General features: G+C 54.3%; 1 protein-coding gene across 1 annotated transcript; it reads right to left on the bottom strand.

Moving 5' to 3' along the window:
* Positions 1 to 344: 344 nt before the first annotated feature.
* EMX1 (empty spiracles homeobox 1) lies at positions 345 to 17152 on the bottom strand. The gene is made up of 3 exons (XM_019441728.2): positions 16158 to 17152; positions 10183 to 10367; positions 345 to 911 (listed from the first exon to the last, which is right to left on the bottom strand). The coding sequence occupies exons 1-3, from the start codon at positions 16687 to 16689 to the stop codon at positions 744 to 746; spliced, it is 885 nt and encodes a 294-aa protein (XP_019297273.1). The 5' UTR covers positions 16690 to 17152; the 3' UTR covers positions 345 to 743.
* Positions 17153 to 18855: the final 1703 nt, after the last annotated feature.

The following is an 18855-nucleotide window of genomic DNA, read 5'->3' as shown; positions in this document are numbered from 1 at the left end:
CTCCCAAGTCTCCCTTTTTCCTCGAGTGTCTCCTCAATTGGAGGAGCCACCAGTCTCTCAGCATGCAGAAGTAGGCATGTTCTCTCTCTCCAACAACCCACATGGGCCTGTTTCCCACCGCTCAACAAACTTGGAAACTCCCAAGCATAGCCTCCCTTAAGACACAGAGTGGTCCTTCCCTATGTCTGGCCTCCATTTCTCTTGCTGTACAGTTGGGAGCTAGAGACCAGGGTAGAGACCACCAAGGCACTGCACAAGCTTGCTCTGCTGGTCCCCACTGGTCCCCAGAACCGGAATCCGCCACCCAGGCTCGCAGGCTCTGGGGTTGGAGCTGGATGCCCATGTCATTAAGAGAGAGACTTTTATTATTCCCATAGGGAAGGGAGATACAAGGGGATCACTAAGAACTACAGCGGGTGCCTGGAAAATAAATTAAAACAGAAACGCATCAAAACAAACAGGAGATAAGAGAAATGGAGAATGGCTGGGAGGCTGCAGTGGCTGGCGGCCCGCCCAGGCAGGCAGGCTCTCCGAGGAGAAGGTTGAGCAGTCCCAGGCCTCAGCCAGCCCATTTCTTGTCCCTCTGGCAGTGGTAGCCCCAGGCTCCAAGCCCTGTGAGGCCGTGACTCGAGGCCTCCCCGAAGCCTGGCGGGGGGAGCGGCCAGAGTCCAGCTGGGCCCACCCGGGGGCCTGGCCAGCAGCGAGCAGACGCTCTGCCCTCATGGATCCGTGGCTGCCCCCCCCTAGTCATTGGAGGTGACATCGATGTCCTCCCCGTTGGCCTGCTTCGTGGCGATGCGCCACCGGTTGATGTGGTGGGAGCCCTTCTTCTTCTGCTCAGACTCAGGCCCCTCTTCCTCCAGCTTCTGCCGCTTGTACTTTGTCCTCCGATTCTGGAACCACACCTTCACCTGGGCCAGGGAGGGAGGGGCAGAGGTAAGAAACACCCAGGAGGCCCCCAGAACAGGTACTGGGGCCTCAGCACCCAGGCTGAGCTGGGAGCCAGTTGGGGAAACCGAGACCAGGGTCCTCTCCTCTGGCCAGGTGCCACCTGCTGGGTCCAGAAGACTACTCTTCCAGATGCGAATGAGGTGGGGCAGGGAGAGGATACAGTGGGCCACGAGGAGCCATTTTCCCATCCCTCTATCACAGAGGGAAGGGAGCAATCAGGGAGCTGCCGAGCATCCTGTAGCCACAGCATGGCAGAAGGGAGGAACCCAGGCTCTGGAGCCCAGCAGACCTGGGTCCCTACCCATTTCTAGAGAAGAGAGAATAATTGCTCCTTCACGAGGCAGAGATGAAGAGTAAGTGGGAGAATATATGAAAAGCCATCACATGAGTCCTGATGAGCTCCCTGTGGGCCTGATATGGGCCCCACCTCCCAGGGCCACCCTATGCTCTTTGCAGCACAAAGAGGCAGAGCGGACATGACTACGTGACCAGGAGATGATGTCCACACCAAGAGCAGTGCTCACAACAGCCAGAGCATTCCTGGGGTCACGGACCCCGCCACTCAAAAGGCTCTGGTTCACACACCATCTAGGTCAGTCTCTCCAGGGGACCCTGTGAGCAACGTCAGGTGGAGTTACCCCCATCCCACATCAGAAGTAGAGCTGGACAGGTGGGAAGTCTGGTCCCTCAGGTGGCAACTCCTCAGGGTAGTCTGAAATCCACCAATGAGGCCTCATCCTCCTTAGACATAGCAGTGTCTGCAGCCCCACCTGGGGCAGGGCTCTAAACTTCCTGCCCCCAAAGCCTTGGCCTCTGTAGCCTATCCAAATATGGGAACAGGTCACATGGGAGAAATCACAGGGGACAGAAGCGAGCTCCTCTTTAAACAGAGGGTCCCCCACTTCTGTGTCAGGCATTGAGAGTCCTGACAAGGGGAGGGTTCAAACAGTGGACAACTATCTTCTGTGATGGGTTGGGGGGTGCTTAGAGGGAGGAGCAGGTCTGCAATGCAAAGCCTCTGTGAAGAGGCTTAGTCCCATCTCTAATCACCCCTCATTTCTCCCACCTCCCCCAGCATGTGATCAGTGTCCAGGATACAGCCTTTAACATCTTCGTGGGCGTGATCTAGGAGGGTTGTCCCAGCTTCCTGACTAGTCTTAGTGCGTGGGGACTGTGGAGAAAGTCTCACTCAGTCTGTCAACTCCTCCTGACCATACAGTTCTTTACTTGGCCTTACAGAGCCAGGCCAGCACCCCCATCCTCAGAGCTGGTAAAGGTGAGTCTGGGTGCTGATCCTTTGCTAAGTTCCTTCCCTTCTCTGGGCTTAAGTCCCTCATCCATAGGAGAGATATTTTCGGGGGCCCCTGCGGCTCCAGGGCACCTCCTGGGCAGAGACGGCAGGGTTACAAGGCATGGATGGTTTCCTGAAAATGACAGCTCATTTAAAAAGCAAGCAGGTGCTGTCACCTGCAGCTGGGTGATCTGTGGTGTCCATGACAGTGGTGACTGGTAAGTCATGTGTGTGGAATGATGGTGAGCACCTTGGTTTTGGCAGCAGCAGTTACTGCTGAGGGGAGATCCTGGAACCCTGGGTGGGGCCAGGAGCAGTCCTCAGAAGACTACCCAGTCCAACCCCTAGTCCCTGAGAATGGCTGAGAAGCACAGGTCTTAGCCATAAAGCCAGGCAGTGGCAGCCAAAAGCAAGCAGGCCTGGCATCTGGGCGTAGGGAGCAGTTTCCTGCCCAGGACATTCTACCTTCATGCTTCCCAGACACTACCCCCTATCCCCTTCGTGGAACTCACCCAGTCCAAGGCTTCCCCTAAGAGCACACCCTTCCCAGGGTCTGCCCTACCCCTTGATTTTAGAGCATTGGTTGGGGGTGGAGGCAGCCAGCCAGAGACAGGAAGAGATGAGGTGCCTGGCCTGGTGGATGGTGTAAGAGGAGGATCTTCTTCCCTCATTTCTAGCGTAAGGTGCAAACCTGTCGCCTGCATGTCTCACCACAGGTAGACAAGGGAGAATGGTAGATGCTCTGGGTGCAAGACTTCTAGATTCCATAATCACCTTTCCTTGGGTACCAGGCTGGCTAGGCCCTGGGTGGTTCTGCGTGACAGAACTGCGTGGCAGCCAGCCTGGTCCCCACCCCCTATCGTGGAGCCCACTGACACTACACCAGCCAGTAGGTGGGTGAGCTCCTGTGGCAGGCATTTGTGTGTGACTCAGGCCTGGATGCGGGGTTGGGGCAGCATTCCTGAGAGCCCAAGGGGCTGGCCAAGGGTTAAGTGTGCCCAGCCTAGCGATGGGGCAATCCGGGGAAGCCCTGGGCAACACCAGGACCTAGGGCCCTTCCTGCACCTTCTCCCTCCCACACAACTCCCAAGTCTCCTTCCAGGAAGGATGGATGGACCCAGCCTGCTACCCTCGCCTCACAACACTGGCCCAAAGAAGGAAAGTTTCCAGTGGTGGAACCCCAGGTGCAGGATATGTTTTCAGGCAAGGGCCAGCTTCCTGGCACACCCAAATGAAAGGTGATTCGGAATATTTTCTCCATGAAAACGACTGGGGTCAAGGAGGCAGATTTTTAGAAACAGGGATGCAAACTCTCTCCCTAGGCAGACCGGCTATCTTCTGAACAGCCTTAGGCTGAGTGACCAGATGCTGTTTACAAAGACTGTAATAACAGGGGGATGCTTCTGACTTCATAATATCAGTGAAAACGGCAGGATGCAGTTTGGGCACAGTGTGATCACAACCATGGAAAATAAAATCTATGCATGGGGAAAAAAAGACTAGAAGGAAATGTACCTAAAGTGAGGGTGACATTTCTTTCTTCTTTCCACTTTTCTGACTTCTCTTTAATGCATTACTGATAACAGTTAATAGTTATTTTTTACTTAGAAAAAGAAAAAGAACTGGGATCTGAGTGTAGTATGAGACAAGAGTGACATCCCATCACCTCTCTAACCCAGCCTCTGGGGTCACCCCAGAGCCCTTTCCCTAGAGGACAGAGGCCCTAGAAAGGCTACCAGCTCTGGGGGAGCTGTGCCTATTCTGCACCTGCCTCCCTGGAACATCTGCACATGAGCCCTCAAAGACACAGTTGGGATGTTGGCTAAAGGAATCCTTCCCCCATTTCTGAGTCTCCTGGGTTTGCAGAGAGGTTCCCTGTGGTCTCCAAAGTCCCCATCCCATTGAATGTCTCTTTTTCAGGTAAGCCGGATCATTCCAAGATTCTCCACTTTTGCCTGAGTTACCCACCTGGGGTACTCTTCCTTAGCCTTCAAATTCCTGCTCAGATGTTCCTAGGCTGGGCCTGCCCTTTGCCCATCTGTACTTCCTTAGTACTTTTCCCTGTCGCAGCAACAGTGACCCCAGCAGTGGGTTAATTTATTTGCTTGAACCTCTGTCTCCTCATCAGGCTGTGAGAACCTGGAGAATCAAAGCAGTGTATAAGTCTACTCTAGAGTCCCAGTGGGCATGTTCCAGTCTGTTCAGCAAGCTGGGCAGAGGTGAAGTGACCTGCACTCTGCTCTTGGCAAGAGGTGCCTAGGTCAGAACTGGAAAGCTGAAGAAAATCAATGGTGGAGGGAATTGAGATCTAATCAGAAAATGGGTTTGGGAAGTGCAATTGCTGGAAAGATGGGTTTAGTTCAGCGGACACTTCTACAAGAGGGTCAACTTTTTTATTTTAATTTTTTAAAAGATTTTTAAAAGTTTTATTTAAGTAATCTCTACACTGAACCCCAAGATCTAGAATTGCATGCTCTACCGACTGAGCCAGCCAGCCTCCCCCAAGAGGGTCAATTCTTAATTCTCCATGTTGTGAATTGGATTAACCACTTCTAGGGAGAATCTGGGCGAGGGAGAAAGACCTATTGTTGGGGGGCACAAGGGTCAGCATGAGTCAAATAGGACGAAGAAAGTGCTGTGGATAAATGAAGGAATGCATGCATGCATTAATGTATTAAAGGACTGATTGATGTATGTATGCATTGATGAATGAAGGTGTGTATGTATTAACGAACAGATGAATGGACAAAGGAACTAACGCACAAGCCAACTACAGCTCCAGCCAATTGTTTCAGACTTTACTTTTGAATAACCTATTTGAATGAACCAGACTTGGACCCTTCTTTTCTACTAGTCCCCAACTTTAGTCCCTCCCAAATGGAAGAGTCTGTGGCTCCTGCCTGCATACTTTCAGACAAATACTTGTCCTCAAGGAGTTTGAACACCCTATCAAGATAATAGCCTTTTCCACTGGGGATCCATTTCCTATTATTTGATCATATGAGCTACTCTCACTCACAGTGTCAAGCCCAATGTCATGAAGCTCAGCCCTCACCCCACCAAACTGAGGCCACCTCTGACTCCCCATCAACCATAGCCCTAACTCTTCCTAAGCCTTCTTGTTTCCTCCTCTGTCCAACCATCCTGGATGCTTGCCCTCACTCTCAGAGAGACATCACAGATTCATCTGCCTCCGCAGGACCAGGCCCTGGAGAACCACTCCAGTCTGCCTTACCTCCCCTGCCCTGTCCTGCCTCCCACTGGACTCCTGGAACATGAATGATGCAGAAATTCTTGGAGAAGAGCCAAGACTTGAAGAAGGGATGAGTCCATCTCAGAACCAACAATAAGCTAGCAACAAAGGCCTCTTGACCTTTCCCTAAAATTCAAGTCATTTGGATATTTCCTTCTCATCCGTCCCCCCCAAAACAGAGCTTTTCAGAGCAGGAAGGGGCCCCAGGAAGTCTCCTTACCATGCTCCTGGGGGAAAAACCCATAGGCGGGTAACTATACACTCCTTCCTTCTAAGACCTCCCCACCTGTTCTTGGGCCCCAAGATGGTGGCCAGACTTGTCAGCTCCCACTCCATCTTAACTCACCCACTTCAAACCCTCCCCTTCCTTCCCACCAACCTAGAATCCTATGCATCCCACTGAGCCTTCTGGGCCTAGGTCTCCTGGGAGCCTTCCACCCATACAGGTCTCCCCTTACCTTCCTCAGTCACGGTGTGACTTCAAGAGGACTCCGGTCACTCACCCTGTGCATATCCCATAAGTGTGCACACTTTACATTTTGCTCCCACCACCAAATGAGGAATCTCCAAGGCTAAAGACTCCATTTCTACACTCCTTTCCCTCATAGCTCAAGTGAACTCAAAGCCGGAAAAGGTGAAGAAACACCCGCTGAACTGGTCAAAGCAGACAGGGCAGCTGGAAACACGGACCAATTGATCAGCCTGGAGCAAACAAATGCTTTCTCTCATTCCCCATAAAACTAACGTGTCACCCCACACATGCACATAAGCACCCGAGCTGCTATCCGTGCCATGTGTATATATGATATCACCTGACCTTTGGGCATCATCTCACTGCTCATCTGTGCTCCACACTGTGGCACATACATGTTACACACACACACACACACACTCACTTGCCCTCACAGCTCTGATCTGACCCAAATCCGGGTCTGTACCACCAGACTGAAGCTTAAATGGGCCTCATTCAGTCATCGAGGTCAGACGCTGAGGCTGCGCCACAGCAGTGAGGAGCAAGTAATTAGAGCCAGAGGGGAGAACTAGCCCTTTTCCCAGGACCACTCCCTCCACTTCCTGGATTGATCCACTGCCATCCCAGTACAAACACCCTCTCTCAACCAAACACACAAACCTGCCCCCAACAAAGAAGCCCAGGTTTCCCACCTGCCAACACTCCATACTAAAGCTTTGAGCATGCATACACCCCTGAGCTCTGGCTGGGTTAAGACCCACACGTTGATTTCCTTAACTCTCCCAGAAGTTTTATCCGTGAACTGGTGGACAAAATGAGATCATGTAGATTAAAATGCAAGGGAAAGATAGAAAACAGAGGGACAGGAAGGGATCAGTGACTGCAGAAAGCAAGGGAAATGACTGATAAAGTTAACACATGGATATGAGTACAATCAAGAGAAATTCACCTATTCATTCGATACATGTTTATGAAGCCTCTATGCCTTGCTGGTCTTTGAGCTGGACCCTACGGTATAGAGAGAAACAAGAAGGCTTGACCTCTGGCTCCCAGAGCTGGCCTGTTATTCATCAGAATCACCCAGAGAGCTGTTTTAAAAACATTTCCTGGATCCCATCCTGGAACTCCTAAGAGAATCTCCTCAATGGGGCCTGGGAATCTGTATTTTAAGACTTCTTGGTGCAATGGATCTAGCCAGTCCACAGAGTGACGTTTGGACATGATAGATAATTAAACCACAGCAAAGTCCTAGGTGTATTATGATATATGGGAGATGTACTGTGAGCTCTGAGAACTTGCAGGAAGCATTATATAGAAACACAGAGAAGTAGAATATGGATGAGCCAGAAACTCAGGGCTGGAAAGAACCACGGAGTTGATTTCATTAAATCTTACAGATACAGCAGACTGAGGCCCAGAATGAAGACAAAGGCAGAGCTGATGACATGACAGGTAAGCACCAGCAGATATTTGAACATGCATCTGCGAGTAGCTAACTAGATCTGCAGAGATGGAAGCTTGAGATGGATGGTATAGATACACAGAAGATAGAACAGATGATAAGGAAATAATCAACAGTTGGGTAAATGAGAGCTATTATTAGGAAGATTATAATTAATAGAAAATATAAATTAACTAGCTATGGAGAGGCAGTTTAATGAGAGCAGACAGAAGTGCGTGGCTAGATATAAAACAGCTATCTGTGATGGATTGGAGAGCCCTGAGAGACAAATGTAGGTACTGACAGTAGAAATAGATGGCAGGGAACTGATGAGAGAGACTGTCGCTTGACAAACAGCTGATAGCTGGAAATGACAGGTAAGTTTGCCTGATAAATACTGAAAGATGGACAATTAATTAAATATATGGCATAAGTCCAAATAATAAGTACCAGAGGGACAGAAAGCTCTGCTGATGAAGGAGACTGGATGGGGCAGAAGAAACACTGGACTGAGTCAGGAAACCCAGGTTTGGGGCTCACTGTAACACTAACCTGATACACTACTTTAAACAAAGGGAAGGGAAGGACTGGGGATGAGAATTAATATTATTTGAGTTCATATTAGGTGACTTTAATCTTTAAACAATCTATCTTCTGGATGAGAACATCACAGCTCAGAGAAGTTGAGTAACTCACCCAGGGTCACACAGATAATGAAATCCAAACTGCCTGCCTAGGGAGCTCTGCCCAGTTGGTGTCTCTTTCCCAGAGTCCTCACCTGAATAGATGAGCCTCTCTAAGGAGGTTTCTCAGGCTCAAACCTCCCATAGTTCTATTGTGGTTTCTTGTTCCATATGCTAAAACCAGCTCACTTATAGATAGAATATGAGTAGACATAAGAGTTTTGATAGTGATGCTGGGTATATTAGTCTATCTGGGTTTTGTTTTAAATGTGTTTGGAACATAATGAAAATGAAAGAAACAATCATTACATTTACTAACTGGCATTGTTAGGAGCAAATAGGCAGCTAGACTTGGTGTGAAAGAAAGTTAATTAAAAATCCTCTCACTGAGCTAAAAAATTGAAAGTTTAAAAACAATGACATTATTTCAACAAGTGTTAATCTGTGGGTGGGAGGATTATAAACCAGTTTGTTTTCTTACACTTATGCAATTAAAATTTAATAACTAATACTTTTTAAATGATGTTAACTATAAACACCATTCTTAAATTGACACCTTGTTTTAGACAATAATTTTAAAACACTCCCAGGAGGGAACGGGGGTATTATTTTTTTAACTTGTTTTTTTTAACATCTTTCTTTAAAACATTTTAAAAATTAACTCTATCATAAGCTTTATCCCTGCTGTTAGAACAGCCCAGCTAGCAAATCTGAAAAAGCGCGGGTCCTGCAGTGGAGTCCAGAGTAATGCATTGATTAAATGGGGGCATCAGACAGATAAGACAATAGATGCCAAAATGGGACGCGAGGACCAGCGGGTGATGTCCGCCAGGGGAACTGGGGAGGCAGTTAGGGTCTGAGCCCCCTTCCTATCTTCACTGCTCCTCTGAGACCCGAGGCTGCCCCCTCAAGATCCGGGACCAGGGTGGTGTATCCGGGATACTGGCGGTGGTGTAGTAGGGGCCAGACCAGCAGGAAAGGGGAGAGGAGGCTAAAAAGCGGGCAAGCATACCTCTCTCATTTGCAGATCTGGGAGCTGTCAGGGACATAAGGGAGTAAGGTCTCCCGAGGCCCATTCAGACCCTGAAATCCGCCTCCAGGGCACCAGCCAGCCCCTCCAGCAAGTCTTACTCCCAGGGACCAAGAGCTTAGGCGGTGCTTCCAGGCAGCATTTATTTATGGCGAAGTCTTTACACATAACAAACCCAAGTCTGCCTCCCTATAACTCCAATCTAGTTCTTAAAATTTTTCTTTTCTTAATTATCCATTACAAAAACACTCCTGTAATGTCACCCAGTTCAAAACCCCTCCAACACCATGGAGTTTGTTCCTTTCCCCAGCTCAACGGCCCTTCCAGTGTTTGAACACAGTCCCTGACTCCCAGACTCTACTTTCGCACCATCCCCTGTCTGCGCGCCCAAACGTTTACCAGTTTTGAGAGCCCTGTCTGCGCAGAGATCAGTGCCACCCTGGGACCCCAAGCAGGGTCGGGCCCCTTCCTGGCTAATCTCCTCTGCTTCTGATGTTTACAGCCTGAGGACACGTGGGCTTTCTCCACACACCCCATCCGCCTTCGCCAGCTCTGCCCATGAAAAGCCCAAGCAGCAAAGCCAGTGTGGGAAAGGTCTGGCCATCCCACAAAACTGCGAGCACCCCCCGGAAGAGTGGCGGGAGAAGGGCTGCAGTAACCACAGGACTGAGACGGCTCCAGTGGACTCAGGGGCAGCTCAGGAGTGACTGGGGCGTGGGGCTCCACGCCCTGCCTCCTCCTGATAAACTGGCACCTCCTATGGGCTTGCTGAGCAGACTGGGGAAGTGGTTTGATTCCAACCTCCTGGTGGTACTTAGTGCTTGACAGAAGTCCTGCGGCCTCCGCGAGGCTAAGCGCAGCGGGAGGGAAGGGTCTCTAAAGACTGGTTTAGCTGGAGGGCCGCGGGGTAGAGGCGGTGGTGGCTTTTGGAACTGGGTGGGACAGAGCTCCGGAGAAGGCGGGGATGAGAGTCGGGCTCCTCCTGCACCTGCCCGTCCTCCCCCCCCCCCCCCCACCTGGGCTGACCGGCCGAGCGCGGAGGCCCGCGGGGTGGTTATTACCTGCGTCTCGGAGAGGCTGAGGCTGCCGGCCAGCTGCTTCCGCTCGGCGCCCACCACGTAGTGGTTCTTCTCGAAGGCGCGCTCCAGCCGCAGGAGCTGCGAGGGCGAGAAGGCCGTGCGGATCCGCTTGGGCTTGCGAGCGAAGGGGCCGTGCAGAAGCAGCCCGTCCTGGGGCACGTCGCTCGCTGCGGCCGCGCCGCCGACGGCAACACAGCAGGTACAGACAGAGAGAAGGGGCGCCGTGAGCCGCAGCCGGGCCGCCGCCGGGCCGCCCGCGGGAGCCGGCCAACCCCGGCCCTCTGGCCCGGCTAGCAAACGCCCTCGGCGCTTCTCTACCCTCTGCAATCCTTGACTCCCCGCCCCCACTTCTCCCTTTCCCTCTCGCCGCCCCTTCCTAAAGTCCAATCCCCTGTCCTCCCCCGACACCTAGGGGGGAGAGTTAGGGTCAGAGTGCTACCCTGTCATTTGCGGGAGGGGTGGAATAGCAGAGCTGCGGATCACTCCGTTGGGCCAGGAGGAGGGCCCAGGCCTAGTGAGGCGCCGGCCGGTCCAAATCCACAGCGCCTGGAGCAGCGGAAGAGGCCATGGGGTGGGAAAAGTCCCTTAGCTCTCTTTGTCCACTTTGCCCTGTCCTATTTCCCTCAAAAAGGCCAAGAGTAGAGACAGGGCTGGATGTCAGGAAAGTGACACCCTCATGCCAAACACATTTTCAAGAACTAGAAGGTAGGTACCCAAGGCACTCTCTTTTCACACCTGTTTAAACCAGCCTTGCAGCTAAATGATTAGGCTGCTAGCCCTTTGAAAATTCTTGCCAACAGGCTCAGGCTCTACCTTGCAAGTGGTAAAAATAGGCCAGCAGCTAGGTCAACGTCCAAGCAATTCCTGAAGGTCTAAGGTCAGGCTTCTTCCTCCCCCTTCCCCACCTCTTTCCCCCAGGCCTTCTGGTAAAGCCCACTCCCCACAGGAGACTCCTACTGCTCTCCGTGGGAAAAGGCCTTGCTTCATCCCTGAATAGTCCCGTGCTGAAGAAACACGTGTATAAATATCTAGATGTCATCTTTCTCTCTAATATATATAGATATAGATATATTGGTTTCTGCATGGGCGTGTGTAAATATATGCTCCAGCCTCCCTACTGTCTTTTTCTCCCATCTACCATACAGGATTTTCAAAGAGTGTGATTGTCCCTTGGCAAATGTTGGCCATCATGGGAACTCAGCTCCTACCTGCAGGAGGAGGGGCTGACACTGGGTTCAATGAGGCCGGGTGGTTAGGTCAGGAACTACAGAAGCCAAAATAAGCTTCCACCCACAGCTTCAGTCTCAATAAACCCCCCACTAGGCCTTCACACAATCTCTGGCTTGGTTGCACATGCTAACAGGCTTGAAACAGGCCCTTACATCACCCATGGATCTCATGCAGTGGCACATAACAGTCCCCCTGACCCACTGACAATGCAGAGCCCTAGATGGAATGTTTTCACACAGTTAGCTGTTGAGATTTGACTGATCCAATTAATTTCTTCAGAAATGGCCACTGGTTTTACCCAATTTGACCTGTTGTTTTGTTTAAGATAATTGTTTGGATCTCCGTTGAGATCTCCCATCTCTGGAAACACTTCTATAAGTGAAGTAAGGTCATATAATTGAGATGTTGTTGCTAAAACTCTCCAGGTAACTGTTCATGTCCCTCTGCTGGCGGATACTGATTGGCATTACTTTCTTTGGAGGCCTTGGGTCCTTGGGGTTTGGACACCTACACAGGTGAACTTTATTGCTGAGGTTTTCTGTGGAACAAGATTGCTAGAGGGGAGATAAAGTCCCCTGACAATCACTTATCCATTTCAAGTGGCTGGATCTGTGCAGCTACAAAAGGGAGTGGGATCACATCACAGGGGGGATGGAGGGGGACAGCCTGCCCAGTGGGCCCTTCAAGGTGGCAGCAGGCCGAGGGCTGTTAGGCCTGACTGAAGGCAGTTTAACTGGTAGTGGTGGAGGGGACAGATGATCAGGGGAGATGGTCTGGAAGAGAGGAATAATGAGGAGAGAAAGGAGGAGACTGATCCAAGTAGAAATAAGAATTAAAGTCTTAAGTGGGTACCAGTGTGATTAGGCCAGGGAAAGGTGGGAGAGGTGAGTGGGAAGCAAATACTTCTTGTTGATATTAAGTTGCTTCAAAACACAGCATTGTTCTGACCCTGGGGGAAGTCCCAACAGTGGTTTTTCCTCTGGACAAGTGAGCTGGAGAGGGAAAAGGCCTTGATCATCCCAGAGTTCACAGGGTTTGGCCTCAGCAGCTCAACTGACCCAGGCTAGTGAAAAGTGAGGCGGCAGCCTGGAGAGACCCTGTAGGTGGGAGCGAATGGGGTGCAGGGGTGCCTAGGGCAGTCTGTGGCTGAGAAAGCAGAACTACAGTCTGCCTCAGTGTGTGTGACTTGATGGCTGTTTTGTAATTCTGGGAGTGTGTGTGGGTCACTTGTGCGGTGAAGTTCTCTTTCTTTGTCTTTATAAACCCAAAGTGGAAGATGGAAGCAACAAGCTTCTCTCTCCTGACATACGCATGTCCCTTTGCCTCAAGTCTGGCTATTTTAGGAAAAGCTGGGTTGCTTGGTTTATTGTAATGTTCTGTTGGGGGCAGATAGCATATGTATAGTATTCTGTATGTGCAGAAGCACAGGGGTCCTTCTGACCCAACCTCGAAGAAGCAAGGGGCAGGAAAATTACTCAAGATGCTGAAAAGTGATGACAGATTGGATTTCAAAAGAAGCCAGGCCTTTCCCTATAAGAAAGAGGTGGTTTAGTGCAAAACTAACCATCCTGAGAAACTGATCAATAGCTCTATGTTTCTGTAAGGACAGTGATGCCTTAGGTGCCTATGTGCCTGGTACCCTCTCATTATGGGTAGGGGGCCTCAACAGTCCCTACCACAGCTTCAGTTCCCCCTAACTGGACCACAAGAACAGAACAAGCTTGGGGCTGGGGTGCAGTGTGGCCTGTTTCCATGCAGTAGTTCTGGCCTGTGGGAGTGGGCTGTCAGTTTCAGACAAGGATAGGTGGAAAAGTGGAGAGGGGCTGAGTTAGCCTTCCCTGGAGCCAGGAGGAACTGAACCCCAGCCCACTTTGCTCCGGCCTCTCACTTCAGGCCCCTCCAAGGCAATGACTGGCAATAGAGACTCCCAGGAGTGAGGTGGCTGAAGGTGGGAGCTAGGGATCCGAAGTGCCCAGGCAGACGCTGCACTCTCTTCGGGAGAGGCCCGGGCCGGCCCGGGGTTCTGGGTGGCTGGCTGGGCGGAGGAGCCCGGGGCAACAAGAAGGAGAGGCCGGCCAAACTGCGGAGATAACCTCATTCCCCCTCCTCCTGCCGGAACAAAGGCGCCCTTTGATGCACCGGCCCATTGCAAACGCCGGTCCCAGTGGGTTGGGGCTTCCCAGGCCCCCTCCTGACGCTGTTCTTGGCCTGGAAAGTTCCTGAGTCCGGGTAATAACACCGAAGTGCGGCCAACTCCGCGTCTCCGCCGGCTCCTCCCCTTTAGGCCTCGAAGGCCACCGGCTTCAGGATCCTGACGCCTGATCCAGACATCCCGCGTGGGCTCTGTCTCTTCCACCTCCTGGCTCTGCCGGAAAAGCTGCTTGCCTGCGCGCGGGCCCGTGCTGCCCGAGAGCGCTGCGCACCGAGCGCAGACATGTTCCTTTTCGTTCGTGTAGGGTTTCGTTTCTTGCATTAAAACGGGGCTGAAATGAGCATCGCAGAGACCCGGTTCTCTAGAAAACGCGGCGCCGGAGGGCCTGGGACGGCTCTGCCCGCAGCCCCAAGGCCCCGTTGGGACCGCAAGGCTCACAGCCGCCGGGGCGCGCACCGGGCTGCAGCGATGAAGACCGGACCCAAAGCCGAAACGTGTCAGCGTCCGAAAAGTCCTTCAGTGTCCAACGGATTTCCGAGTTCAAAAATTCGGCCACGCATGGCTCCATCTCCGCGTCCAGACACGGTTCTTGAGAGAAAAATCCAACCGTTTTTGCAACTCGACAACGTGCCCGCCGGGACTGATGGCTCAGGGAGCGGCGGCAATTTCTGAGAAGGTTTTTCGGAGAATTCATCTGGCCTCGCTTGGCTGGGAATGCTCAGAGCTGGATCAGTCGCGAGGTGCCCCCGGCCCTCAGCGCCCCGCGCCCGCGGGGACGAGGCTAGAGGCGGGAAAGGCAGAGCGGAGGGCGTGGGGCCCCGGGTCCGAAGCCAAGGGCACAGCTGTAGAGACCATCGGATGAACAGAGACCACAGGGCTTAGGATTGGTTCTGCCCTCTCCTCTGAGTCCCTGTCTCTGCACCATCCTTCTAACCACGGGCCCCTTGTGCCCCGTTCCGACGGTTCAGAAGCAGCCGCGTCTCTCAGATCGGCCCATGGGTGCCAGGTTTTGAGACCCAGGCCAGGCCCCACGGAGTACCGAAGTGGTTTGCTCAGTTTTGAATAAAACTTCATTTATAGCAGTAAACAATGATTGTAATTGACAAGTTTCATGCCCAAAGCGGCTGACACCATAGGTTGTTTTTTTTTTTTTTTTTTTTTTTTTTTTTTTTTTTTTTTTTTGCCCCCAAGATGATTTGGGCAAATCTTTGAAATCCCAGGGGGACAAGTCTGCCCACAAAAATTCTTGTTCAAGTAATTACATTCTTTTATTTTGTGGGATCTGCTGGGTCAATATCTACTGGTCAGATGGGACTAAGCAAATTGACAAAGCAGGACCGGGAAAGCCGCTCTCGGTGAAACAGTGAAGCATCTATAGTCAAAGCTTCAAAAGATCATTTTTCTTCTGTTACCTAAATAATGGTACCAAGCATCTGGTTTACTTTGGGTAGACCGCGGTTTATCGTCAGATTAGGTTGGTAGCTGAAGCTCTAGCCATATCCTTTTCATTTGTTTCACTAAAAGCCGGGTTACCTAGCTCTGAGTCATAGAACCTCACAAGGCTGAGGTCCAGTCCCGTCCACACTAACAAAATAAAACTGGAAACTAAAGCAATTACTTCACAAATTAAGGCCATTCTTTAAAAAAAAAAAAAAAAAGACAAGAAAAGAGAAACAAACTTTAACAAATTCAAGGAAGAAAACGAACTCCAACAAATGCAACTCTATTTCCTTCGGAAAAGTCAGATAATTGAAACGTGTGTGTGCGTGTGTAAGGCCAGTGGGGTATCTTCATTAGCAAACCCACTGCCCAGTGCAGAGATGGGAGAACAGCCTGCCTATGACCTTAAAAGCCCTCTGCCCCCGCCCCCTGCCTGGGAGGACTGCCGTCGGTCCCCCAGCAGCCGGGCGGGCTCCCAGAGTCCGCGCAGGGCAGACGAAGCCGGTTGCTGTTGCAAACCTTCCCGACCCTGCGTCTGAGAGGCACTTGTAACTTGGAGAAGTCGGGTCGAGGTTGCTGAGAAACACCCCAAGACAGTGGAACACTCCACACTGAACATTAACTCTCCAGTTTGCCCTCCCTGCTGCCCCTTCTTTCCACAGACCCGGGACACTCGGGTAGACTTTGCCCTGCTCCGACGCGCCAGCGAGGGCGGATATCTGGGAGTTGGTGGTGGATGTGTAAGCGAAGTATGGTGTCAGGTCCAGCTGGGGCGGAGGGAGAACCGTGAGCGCTGCGCTCACTGGACTGCGACTGGCTCGGCCGGGAGAGATTCTGGCAGGCCGCGGGGAGGATCAGGAGAGGCTCCAAGGATGCGCCCGGGCTTGGCGTCCGGACCGGCATCGTTTCTGGGAAAGCCTGGAGGTCCCAACCTGGCTCTCTGGAAGGGAACCCAACACCGCGGTAGCGCGAATGGATCCGCCGCAGCTCTTCCACATTCGGGGATCGGCCTCTGCCGACCCACAGCCTTCTTTCAACAACTTCTGAACAGCCCCGCGCGCCCCCGAGCCTCCCCCGCGCAACCGCAGCGTGGGCGCTGGCCGGCCGCCTAAGCGGGCACAGCATGGGCACTCACCCTGGAAGCGGTGGCCGAAGAAGCGGTTCCGCAGGACCCAGGGGTAGAAGTGCAGAGGGTCCCGGTGCTGGGCGCCGAAGAAGGAGTGCGGGGGCTGCAGCGGGGAGGCGCCCAGCTGGTGCGCCGGGTGCACGGTCAGCGCGGGGTGGTTCATGGCCTCGGGGAACACAAGCTCGGGCCCACCGTAGAGCGAGCGGCCGGCGCCCGCGGCGGCGGCGGCGGCGGCGGCAGCGGGGAAGCCGCTCACGAAGGCCGCCTCGGCCGCGCCGGGGTGAGGGTAATTGAGCGCCGTGGGCCGGAGTGGCTCCTCCGAGGCGGCCGCCGCCAGGGGATGGGAGCCGGCGCCCCCGCCGCCAGTGCCCCCGCCGGTGCCGCCGTCCTTGGCTACCAAGGACTCGATGGTAAAGCCGCGTTTGGCTGTGGGCTGGAACATGGTCGCGGTCGCCAGAGCCGAGCGAGGCAGCTGGGCTCTGGGGAGCGCTCCGCGTCCTGGCGCCGCCGCCGTGCGGGGTGTGCACCCAGCCAGGCACATGCACACACACCAGCACCCCTCACCTCCCCCGCCCGCCCGCCCGCGCTCAGACCCGGCCGGCGAGCCAGGCGCGGTGAGGCGAGGGGCGTGCGAGCGAGCGAACGCGGAGTCGGGCCACGGCGCGCAGCTAGGCGCGCCGGCCTCTGGGGCCGAGCGGGCAGCTCCCGGCGCAGGCACTGGCGCGGGTTCCGTGCGAGGCTACGAGCTGCCTCTACGGCCTGGGGGCTGAGCCCGGCCCCCTCCCTCCCGAGTCCAGCCAGGACCGACCCCCGCCCCTGGTCCTCCCAGCACTGCCCAGCTCAGCCTCGGCCGCTGCTCTGCGAGGCGCGAGTTAGCCGGCACCTGCCCCGCGCTCGCCCATTGGCCGCCGCTCACCTGCCCCAAGGTGGGGGGCGGGGCGGGGCGGGGCGAGGGACGGCGGGTGGGGAAGGAGCCAGCAGTCGGAGGCAAAAAGCGGACTGGAGCCTTTGCTGGGCGATCTAGGCCTCCCCCCCACCCCTCATCCGCCCCTTGCCACAAGCTTCTCCTCGCGTCTCTGCCCTTTAGCTGAGTCTGGCGACCGCTCCAACCACCTCAGCCCACGCGAGAGCCGAAGAAGGCGTCCGAGGGGCCTTGGGGCTTGGGAAAATCTCCAGCCCCACTTCCCGATGTGTAACTCAGTTGAACCCCCTCCAATTCATCCTGGGATGTCGTTTCAGTTCTCAGGCAACTTGGATCCGAGTGGAGGGTGGGTGGGTTTTGCCCAACAAATAGGTTCTCCGAGAACAAGCTCCCTGGCCTCCGGGACCCTCCCGCTCACCCACCATCTGTCTCTTGGGACGCGGGTCTGAAAGCCGCGCCCTCGTTCGTGAGGTTTCGCGTTTTCTGAGTGTTATGGGAGACGGCTCCAGAAAGGGGACGCCCAGTTCTTTTCACCCAGGGGCCAGGCCGGGGACAGCGCGAGAGGAGCCACCGGAGTGGTCACTTTGCAGACCTCAAGCAGCAAATCCGTGTTCGGAAGCACCTCCTTGGCCCAGCCACAGCCACCGCGGTCTGCTCGCACCGGGACGGCGGGCCTCAGCAGAGGACGATCTGCTTTTCTCGCCTTCTCTGGTCGTGGGGCTCAGGTGCAGGCGGGCCAGGCCAGGGCCTCGAGCCTTAACTTGAAGCTCGCCGAGCAGTCGACCCTGTCTCCAAGAATGCATCCCAGCCGTCCCGGGAACGCAGCGGCTGCCAGGCCTCCCCTGACCCTCACCTTCCACCTGCGACCGCGGAGCAGCGGACGACTCTGCTCCGTCAGGTTTCCATTTCTTGCAATAATTCCCTGGGGGTGAGAGGGTGAAGAGAACCAGTACTCAGCAAACTTTTTCACCCGGGCCTTCCAGGCCGCAGGAAACACCGCACGGAGGCCTAGGAGGGCGCTGGGCGGTGGTGGGGAGGCTGGGACCCGGACCCTGCCAGCGCACTGCAAGGAGGGGACCGCAGCGCGTTTCGCTTCCTCGCCGTCGCCGGGGTCTGTCGGGGCGACCCGGCTGTGGCCGGGTGCGCAGATCCGGCCTAGGCCTTGCCGGCGCCCTGAGGCCAGGGGTTCCGCGTGCCGTGTGACTCTGCAGGGACTCCAGGCCGGGTCTTGGGAGTGGCCCGCCTGAGCGCCGGGAGCCCCGGTCCGGGAGAGCGCTTCGGGCGCCCCTGTCGCCACAAAGCGGGTTAAAGTCTATTTTCCACTCGACTGCGCCGAAAAGCCCCCGCGCGCCGACGCCGTTCCGGCCCCCTTGGGCGAGGTGGGGAGGGGGCGGCGAGAGGGGGGAGGTGAGGCGAGGCGACCGCACCCTGCAGCCCTTCGCGTCCCGGGCAGCCCCGGGCCGAGCGCGGCGGAGCCTCATCAGAAATGCCTGCGGAAGGAATCCTTAACGAATCCGTGGCGAGCGCCAGTGCCTCTTTTGCGACCTCTCCGGATCTTTTTGGCTCTGTACAGGTCTCTCTGTCTCTCTCCCGTTTATGTCTCAGGCTGTCTATCCCCCTCCCTGTCTCGCTGCTCCACCCTCCACCCCGACTTTTCATTTATTTCTTCCCCCTCCTCCTTTGCCCCAGCTTCAGTCCTGGAAAAGGGGAAGCTCAGCCGGGCCGAGCGGCGACCTGAGCAGGCCACACCACTGAGGGGCCAAGTGTGCGGAGCTGGGCAAGGGC

Source organism: Panthera pardus, unplaced genomic scaffold (genome assembly GCF_024362965.1).
Source record: "Panthera pardus isolate Hobbes unplaced genomic scaffold, ASM2436296v1 HiC_scaffold_25, whole genome shotgun sequence".
Lineage (NCBI taxonomy): Eukaryota > Metazoa > Chordata > Mammalia > Carnivora > Felidae > Panthera > Panthera pardus.
The sequence above is the reverse complement of the archived record's forward strand: the minus strand, read 5'-3'. Positions and strand labels throughout refer to the sequence as shown.

Coding starts and splice junctions, on each gene's coding strand:
- EMX1 (XM_019441728.2), bottom strand. CDS start 16,689: ATGTGCCTGGCTGGGTGCACACCCCGCACGGCGGCGGCGCCAGGACGC. Junction 10,368..16,157: donor CTTCGGCCACCGCTTCCAGG/GTGAGTGCCCAT, acceptor GCGCGGCCGCAG/CGAGCGACGTGCCCCAGGAC. Junction 912..10,182: donor TCAGCCTCTCCGAGACGCAG/GTAATAACCACC, acceptor TCCCTGGCCCAG/GTGAAGGTGTGGTTCCAGAA.